The 9,849-nt window shown below is 39.1% G+C and overlaps 1 protein-coding gene across 1 annotated transcript in view; it reads left to right on the top strand.

Moving 5' to 3' along the window:
- The first annotated feature begins 447 nt into the window (after positions 1-447).
- The window catches only part of Pcyt1b (phosphate cytidylyltransferase 1, choline, beta), a 93,894-nt gene continuing 84,492 nt past the window's right edge, over positions 448-9,849 (top strand). The window contains exon 1 of the mRNA XM_005407850.2: positions 448-894. Coding sequence (XP_005407907.1) covers positions 823-894 — 72 coding nt within the window. The 5' untranslated portion in view covers positions 448-822. The remainder of the gene's footprint in view (positions 895-9,849) is intronic.

Here is a 9,849-nt window from a genome sequence, read left to right as displayed (position 1 = left end):
ACTGAAGTAACAGCAACAAAATTCCCATAGCACTTTGGTGCAGTCACATTTTAAAAGAATCTTTTTCTCAGAAAGGCCTGAGCACATGCATCTTTAAAGAGTTCTTTTCATGTATAGTTATCTGAGAGGATATTACCTTGGTACAAATTATGAATATGTCAGTCACATTGTTAGAATACACAAATTCATGATCAGTGGAAGGGATAAAATGCTTATTAGAATCAATTAAACTACACTTGAGTGATTTACTTTCTCTGTATTTTCTTATGTAAATAAAGTGCTGAGTTGTGTATTAACACTTCAAGGTTTTGACTACTTTTTATCTTGGAAAAAAAAAAGAAACAGAAAATGTTTGTCATTCCGGAAGCATAATCAGTTGAGCCAGCACACAATGACATAGTTAATTCACCGACGGAATTTGTTGCCATAGCTCCAGCGAGGGGCAGGGTAGATTAAACAATGGCCTTTTCAGAACTGCAGCTTTCACCACAACCTGCCCATGCCCATGCCCACACAACAGGCTATCAGAGTGCCAGTCGGGAATACAGCAATTGTCAGTGAACAACAGCCCAGAGGGAACAAGAAAAGCCTTGTGGTACATGAAGCAAGAGCACGGAGCAACTTGAATCTCTGCTTATTCAATAACTGGACTCTCCTAGTTCCTCTCAGCTTTTCTTTAAGTGCTGGGCATAGGGAGCTGGCTTGACCTTTAGTTAAGTATCCCTGATAAGTCCAGAGCAGCAAAAATTTCATTTTTTGACTCAAAAGAACTTCAAAGGCAAGACGATCCCAGAGCAGAGGGAAAGAAGGTCAGGAGCAGACATGGTGGGCCACCAAAAATGCACCACGGAAGAGGACTCCAGGGACAGTTGCGCTCCCAAATTCTGGCACAAGGTAATAGACATGCTTCCTTATTGATTTTTGCCTTTTTGAATATCAAAGTTGGTTCAAAAAGTAAAGTCCTATGTATCTGTGAGTGTGATAGACTTGTGCCAATTAACAGAGCCACCAGAAAACTGGAAATACTATCTTCTACAGCTTAAAGTGATAAAAAATAAAAACAAAATGTACTAATATTGCTTTATCCCCTAATAGAATATGTATAGAGTTAGCCAACAGGAGTGAATTCACACTAAAAAAAAGAAATAGGGGCTGGGGATGTAGCTCAGTAGTAGAGCATGTGTCTAGCATACATGAGGCCCTGGGTTCCATCATTAGCACGAAATGACAATAATAAAAAGCAAAGTCAAATCAATATGAGGAAATGCAGGGAGTTCAAGGCAAAAAGTGATATCATGGTAAGATGAAGGCATCTGAGAAATGTTTTAACAAAATATTCATTATCCTAGGCTGGGTGTGGTGGCACACGCCTGTTGTAATCCCAGCACTCGCGCGGGCTGAGGCAGGAGGATCACACAAGTTCAAGGCCAGCCTGGGCTACAAAGTGAGTTCAAGACCAGCCTGAACTGCATAATGAAACCCTGTTTCAAAAGGACAAAAAAAGGTTCTATAAAATGAGAAATGTCACAGAATCCTGATTGTAACGTCCATTTCTGAATTCCATGCTCTGCAACTGTTGGATAAACTAGACCATTTTATGTGGTACCCAGAAGAACATGCATTTGAGGGGAAGTCTTGCTAAAGGAAATGAGTTCCAGGTGGAGGATGTTTAGGCAGTGGGATGAAGTGCTAAGTAAGACTACCATGATGTGAAGAAACCCAGCGTCAGCTTTCCCAGCAAGATGTGATTCCTGTACTTAACAGTGAAACAACTTTCACTTCCCTGACCAGAAACGGGTTTCTCAAGCCTCAGGGCAGTAGGCTTGCTGTTCCTGTCTCAGCCCTCATCCATGACCTTCCCATGTGCTTTGGGCTCAACGTGGATGGCTGGTTTAAGAGCCATATGCTTCCAAAAGTAGTCTGAATCCATATCTAGTGGACACTCAATCTACATGATAGATAGGTCCTTTTCCTGATTACCTCCATGTTATCTCAAATTTGGAGAAATTTACATATTGAAAGCTCGTGAGTTTTACCCCTAATTAGAATTAGTGGGAGACATTCATTTCTCATTCCAAAAATAGATTTGCAGTGGTTTCCAAACAACTCTGTTCGGTTCTTGACTGGTGCTGATATGGAAATTTGAGATGATCTTTCCAGGTTCAAGTCAGATAGAATTAAATCTGTGCAAATATCACTCCATACTCCCGTATTTTTGTGAATTGTAAAACAGACAAAGAGCTGGTCACCCAATAGCATCACTTATCATCATGAGAATGGCTGGCACTTTTAGCCCCTACTAGGTGGCAGGCCCTGTCCAAGTACTTTTTATGCCTTATTTCATGTAATAATGTTCACCAAAAGGGCTTAAGCTCTTAACCACTCACATATTTTGCTAATCTGTGCCTTAGTTCTCCTCAGGTAGGTGGAATGGGTTTGTTTAACCTCCTTGGGTCATTAAAATAGATTATATTATTAATTGCAACAATAAAAAGTGATTGCATTAACATTTTAATAACAAATTTCAGTTCTCAGTGTGCAGTACTTTTCTCACACAAGCTACCTCGACTTCTGTAAATTTAATTTTATGATGGCCAGCCTTTTTAAACCATGCATTAATAGCCTAAGCTGACACATGACCTTTTATGGCATTGCTAATGTGCAACTTTTCAGCCAATAGTTACAAGCATCAATAAATATTGTATCTGAAAGCTGAGAATAATGAATTTAATAACATTTTAGAGCTCTCTGAGAATGAAAATTCCTTTTAAGTTGGAGTTGGTTATATTTTACACATTTAATTTTGCTTTTTGGTTGGCACATATTTGAAAATAGGAGAATGCCCAAATATTACTTATCCTAATTCCTCTTACCCAAAATCTTGAGAAGTATGATATATTATTTATATTTTCATTTTCAAGTGAAAAAATTGGAGTTTGCAGAGCTTAAGTACATTGTCCCAGAGCTTAGGTAAATTGTAGTAATGGTAGCATTGGAAGTCAGGTTCCTAAAACCCAATTTCCCTTTTTCTTTAAACCACACTGTGAAACCTGGTGTGGTGGTGTATGCCAGGAATCCCAGCACTATGGGAGCCTGAGGTAGGGGATTCCAATTTGAACCCAACCTGGGCAACTTAATGAGACCCTCCCTCAAAATTTAAAAATAAATAAAATAAGGACTGGGGATGTAGCTCAGTGAAAATACCCTGAGCTCAATCCCAGTACTGCAAACATCAATCAATCAATCAAACAAAAAATACCTTACATGATCAAATAAAGTAGCAAACTAGTCATAATTGAAATTTAATAATACTTAAAAGTTAATTTCTCAGTCACACTAACTACATTTCATGTGCTCAGTAGCTATGTGTGGCTAGTGACTATTTTTTTAGGGACAGTACAACTATGGAATATTTCATAATCACAAAATTCTGTTATATAATACTGCTTTAAACCATAATGTCTTTGTTAGATATGTTGACATATCCTCACAATATACTGTCGTTCTTTGCAAGTAATATAGATTTAAATTTTTACATTAAAATCTCATTCATTTGAAATCTCATTTTCATAGTAGCAAGTTAACTTTGATCTGCAAATTAATAATATAGATAAGAGTCAATGAGACTGTTAAATCCACTTCAGAGACCAGAGATTTTTAAGCACCATCAAATAACTCCAGAAGCACTCACTTAGATGCAAGCAATTGATTTTATTTATTCATTAAAACAGGGATCCCGTGAGGTGCTCTTATAGGAAATAATGTGGTTACTCTAGTTATTTCTAGTAACTCTTTTGCTGTTTCTCAGTTCTATGTAAAATCATTTTATACTACTGACTTACCTTCCCCTCTTCATTTGGATCATACAATAAATTGGTAGTATAAAATACTTTCCCAAGGGGCTGGGGATTTAGCTCAGCGGCAAAGCGCCTGCCTGGCAAGCGCAAGGTCGTGAGTTCGGTTCCTAGTACCGGAGAAAAACAAAAACAAACAAAAAAAATACTTTCCCAATGAAATTTTGAGTACCCAAAGGGCTAATTCCAAAGTGAGCTTCTTCACTGAATCTTCTTCACATGATTCCCTGGAAGGGGTGCTCCTGTGGACTCAGCACAGAGCCTGGCACATAGTAGAAGCTGGATAAATATATGACGATTGATTGCTGGAGACAGTCCTCACTGACGAGGAGTGAGGATATCACTCACTGAAATGGACTCTGATTTTCTACAGAGCGTACATGGACCGAATGGAAAACTCTCCTGGGTTTTTTTCTTCCTGGTTTACCAGTCTTTGCTGCTGAAACTTCAGGGTGAGGTAGTGTTTCCTGTTTGTGAGAAAGAGATGACTTCTGGGCCTTCCGGTTGGTGGAAAGGCGGAATGCAGTTTGGTTTGTGGATTTGGAAACAAAATCTTCTAGCTCCTTCAAAAGGGAGAGTTGGTTAGCAAACACGCTGCCTTTCCAAAGCTCCAGTCATTAGTTAAGTCCATGAGTCCTAAAATATTTTGTTGAGCGCAACTGCTAGTGCTGTCCCAATTCCATGTAATAAATAGAACAGAAGAGAGAATTTCAAGTTGTTTAAAGAAGAATGGCACTTGGTTCCCCCCCCCAACCCCTCCACCCCCAGTGCTGGGGATCAAACTCAGGCAGGGTCTCACACATGCTGGCCAAGCGCACTCTCAGTGAGCTACATCCCCAGATGGAGACTCATATTTCTAAGTCCTTAGCTGAGGTGGATTCTCACAGCTTGCTAAGACCCATAGTATCAAACATTAATGCCTTTTTAGCAAAACTAAAACCCAGTCCTTCAAGTTAGCAATCAATTTCAAAGACCATGATTTGTTGCTTCCTTGTCTTCCTCAAGGAAAATTTCTAGCACACACGCCATAAGCAAAGAAGGAAAAATTAATAGAAATGATGTAAATGTGCATTAATATTTAGTGTTTATTTGGACAAGATTAAACAATTTGGAACCCTCCAGATATATGAAGATTAGATAAGTGAGCATTTTTAGAGCCACCTAAAGAGAAAGTAGTTATTTACATTTTTACTTTTTGTTCCAAAATATCAGTTAGACTTTCTTTCTTATCTCTAATTCCTGCAGGTGAACCCTAATACAAGAACAGGCTTGCATTTGCGCAGTGTTCAGCTAACTTAACGCAGTCTTTGTGTCCTTTGGACACTGTGTGGTAGACTGATCCGAGGGTCACACATCCTCTTAACTCAATTAGCAGATATATAATCACTGTCATAGGTTGCGCAGCTGATACTTCTCCTGAATATTGACAGGGAAGCATAAACTGCGGAATCTGGCTCACTGCAGTACACTAACCTCCCTAGGCACTGTAGGTTCCCACCCACTGTGGTCCTCCAAGGAAAGCTTTGGCAATCCCACATTCCCTAACTCCTCCCTGGCTCCTGGACTTGGCCCAATTAGCATGCAAAAGGCTCACCTGGTCAGAGGGAAAAGACCGGTGCTTGCCCGGTTTTCCCACTGCTGGGAGCTATGACATCAAAGGGAGTTTTACTGGTTTCTCTCATTTTTGCCCTTTATTCCCAAAAACTTGGAATCAGCTTCTTTTCTTTTTTTCTTTTTGTTTTTTTGAGACAGGGTCTCACTCTGTAGTTCAGGCTTGCCTTGAGTTCTCCATGTAGCCCAGGCTGGCCTCAAACTCCTGACGATCCTCCTGCCTCAGCCTCCTGAGTGCTGGGATTACAGTTGTGCGCCACCACGCCTGGCCCGGAATCAGCTTTCAAATATCATGGCATAAAGAAAATGGTGAAACTGGCATAAAATTAATTTTGCCCAGTTCTCACAATGAGGCCTCAAAGTGGGAAATACTTTTTTTCTTCCATTCTGCCCTAGGTATTAGAACATTTTAAAATTCTCTTTGTCCTTTCATAAATGACAAATTTCATTCCCTTTGTCACCCCCCCCACACACACCTATGCACACATACAGAGGAGGTAAGGAATCTTAAAAAGTGGAAAGTAGGACCCAGGACAAAGAGAAAAATACGTTTCAAATTTGTTTTCTTTAGTTCCATTGATTTAGGTCATAAATAAAAGCATGGAGGAATTTAAATAACTTCTTTTGAAAATAAGGATGAACAGTGTTAAAAATTTTGACACTACCATCCTATTTACCAAAAACCAAACTAATCCTTTTTGTTTTGTTTTGGCATTGGGATTGAAGCCAAGGCTTCACACATGCTAAGCATGTAATCTACCACTAAGCTCCCAGCCCCAAATGTAGAGTTTGCTCTACATGTGTATTCTTGGTCTACACGTTCTCAAAAGTGGGAGACTATCTCATCCATCTTGTAGGAGGTATGATTGAAAATACAGTAAATACTTAAATTTTAAAAACTGATTACAGTAAAAGATACATTGCCATTAATCCCCTTCAAAACATTTCCCCCTTGCTTCACACACACACACTTATCCCATCATTCTCGCCACATTCTGGAAGTCCTTTTTCATGTCTTTAGTTACAATGTCATGTTTGTCTTGATGTCTTGAATTGATTCAAAACATTTACCTTAGGGGCTGGGGATTTAGCTCAGTGGCAAAAGCGCCTCCCTGGCATGCGCAAGGTCATGAGTTCGGTTCCCGGTACCAGAGAAAAACCAAAACCAAAAAAAAAAAAAAAAACCATTTACCTTTCATGGTCAGTTTGACTCTGGGGAAGAAACATGGGCAAGAACACATGGTGGTGTTTTTATGAACCTGCTTTTCATTTGATGGTATACAGCAGCAGCATTTACCATGTTTTTGATCATACCTTGTAAAGACACTCGCGAAAGAGGACTTACAGAACTGCTTCAGAAAGTGGCAAGAATGACAAGATAAGTGTATTTGGAGCGAGGGAGAATATTTTGAGTGGGCTTAATGGCCATGTGTCTTTTATTGTAATACATCTTAAAAAATTTAAACATTTACCATATATTTTGATCACACCTCATATGCATGGCTCCTGATGGGGTTTGGGAAGTATTTGTTGAATGAGTAAAAGAAATTTAAATTATTGTGTTTTCTATATCTTTCTTGCCAGGGAAAATCCCTGAGTGTCCATCCAGAGTCATTTCCAGATCATCCAGGACAATGAATGGGGTTTGGAGACATGATTCAATGTTAGGTGAACCAGCTTTAACTGGACTCCAGGCTGGACCTTGATTGACATTACCATTACCACCAGTAACAAAGATATTGCAATCGCCACTTAGGAGCTGTCCCTCTACAACTCCCTCAGACTCCTAGGGTTGCTAGTTGTCTGAAGGCCACAGGAAATCGGCTTAGAGATGTCACAGGCAGCAGGGTCACCCTTTTACAATGCTTCCCCAGCTTCTCTGGAGGGGCAAGAGCTGGATCATTCTCCAAAACAGATGGGTAAGACTTGAACATGTAACTATCTCATAAGTTAGTCTCATGTGGCTGCTACACCTTTCTGTAGGATGGAAAATGAAGGACTTACTGAAATATCACAAAAGAATCAAAGATTTTAAAAATGCAGAATGAATTAAAGTTTTGTAAGATTTTCTCCATTCTACAAGGTAGAAGTTATAAGCACCAGGAAGTGTAGTGGAATTTTTCCTCTACACAGTCTACACAATGGGGACCAGTAGTTCTGTTCATTGAAAAATAAGATGGTTCTAATGGAGATTCACTTAAAAATGATAAATACACTCCTTAAATGTCTCATTTAAATATAAAGTATATTATTAATTTGCCAATGTTTTAATTAGGCCATTGATATTATTCTCTTTTCATGTAGCAGACACATGCACATTGCTTATTATTTGTGTTAGGTTTATTGCAATCGGCATGAAAACTTAACATACTAATCCTAGATTTTTTATGGTTTTATCCCCTAATTTTTAGTCACCTTGCCCTCAGCAAGCAATTAATTCACATAACCATAAAAGTCCCATAACAATATCTTGTCTTTCTAGTTTGGTAAAAACAACTCTTCTGCATCATTCTATCAGTTTACACAATATTCAATTAAACTCCATAATTACACTCACAAGTACAATAGGCAGGAACAAGTCTGGGGGAAAACTCAGTTAACTCATGGGAAATGTGCAGCCCAAATAGTGGAAGCCAAAGTACCCAGGAATTCTCTGGAGTAGCTTACCCACTAGCTGGAAGCATTTGGAAGTGCTCTTAAGACTCTTAGAGGAAATGGTTAATTCTGCAGGTTAGTTAACTTGGAGGTCAGTTAAAGGCATCACTCCCGTTCTTTGAACATAAAGTGTGAATTTAAAACTAACCAGCCAGCAGGAAATCTTTTGAGTTTGTTTTGCATGCCTCAGATCTACCCTGTACTCATTAGCAGCCACTCCCCTCACCCTTCCCATGCCCGCAGCACCGGCTAAGCCACTCATCTTTCTGTTACATGGATTTGCCTATTCTGGATGTCTAGAAATTGAGGGAAAATCTCACAGACTAGAGTTGCTAGACTTAACCCACTTTTTCTGCTCTTAGTTAACTTCCTATTCACTTTTCCCCATGTCTCAGTCCATAAATATCCCCAGTTCCTATCCTCAGGGAGGCAGATTTGAGACCTGAGTCTCCCATTTCACATTTGACACCTTGTGAATAAACTTTTTCTTTTGCAAAAGTCGTCATTTCAATGATTGACATAGTGCATGGTGGGCAAAATGACCTGGCTCAGTACAATTTCCTACAAGTGGGGTCATATGATATGTAGTCTTTCATGTGTTTTCTTTCACTTAGCATGCATTTTCAAGATTCAGCCATGCTGTAACTCATGTCAGTACTTCATTCCTTTTTATGGCAGAATAATATTCGATTGGATGAATGTATCACAATTTGTTTCTCCCTTCAATAGATATGTGGGTTGTTTCTACTGTTTGGTTTTTGGAAACAATGCTGCTATGACTTTCATGTACAAGGATATATGTGTTCAATTCTCTTGGTATACACCTAGGAGTGGACATTTTAGGCCAAATGGTAACTCTGTTTTTAACTTTTTGAGAAAGAACCTCTTTTTCAAAGAGGTTTTGCTGTTTTATATTTCCACCAGCAATATGTGAGGATTCCAGTTTCTTCAAATTCTTGCCAATGCTTGTTATTTTCCAGGTTTTAAAAAATTACAACTTTAACCATCCTAGTGGGTATAAAGTAGTATCTCATGTCGTTTTGATTTGCATTTCTCTAATGACTAATGCTGAGCATTTTTCAAGTGTTTATTGCCCACTTATACATCTTCTTTGGAGAAACGTCTACTCAAATTCTTTGACCATTTTAAATCATTTTATCTCAAAGATCCATCTTTAGCTGGGCATGACGGCACATGCCTGTGAACCTGGCATTCAGGAAGCTGAGAGGGGAGGGTCACCAAAGTTTCAGGGCAACCCGGGCTATATAATGAGTTTAAGCCAATACTGAAGTATACAGAAAGACCTTGTCTCAGAGATATGAACAAACAAAAAAATCTATCTTTGCCCAAAAGCAGAGTTTCTCAAACCTATCATTATTGCCATTTTGATCTGGGCAGCTATCCTAAGCATTGAAAGATGTTTAGCAGCGTCTCTGTATTCTACTTACCAGATTCCAGGGGCATCCCCCACGTGGCAATCAAAACTGTGTCTAGACATTGCAGAGTAACCCTTGTGAAGGGGGAAAAGCCTGCCCTAGTCAAGAACCACTGCTGTAGAGCATCTTTCTGAGCAGCTAAAGAAACACACCAGAACATAACTTAGTTTTATAGAGTAGTGGAGGCAGAAGCCAGTCTGACTGGGTTGAATATGATGTTAGAAAGTGGATAGAACCTGCATGAACTGATCTTTCCAAATCTGATTGTTGACTCAATTAACAAAATTATATAT

This window comes from Chinchilla lanigera, unplaced genomic scaffold (assembly GCF_000276665.1).
Source record: "Chinchilla lanigera isolate Chin_1 unplaced genomic scaffold, ChiLan1.0 scaffold00108, whole genome shotgun sequence".
NCBI classification, from domain to species: Eukaryota; Metazoa; Chordata; class Mammalia; order Rodentia; family Chinchillidae; genus Chinchilla; species Chinchilla lanigera.
Note: the sequence above shows the minus strand (reverse complement) of the source record. Positions and strands in the feature narration are given on the sequence as shown.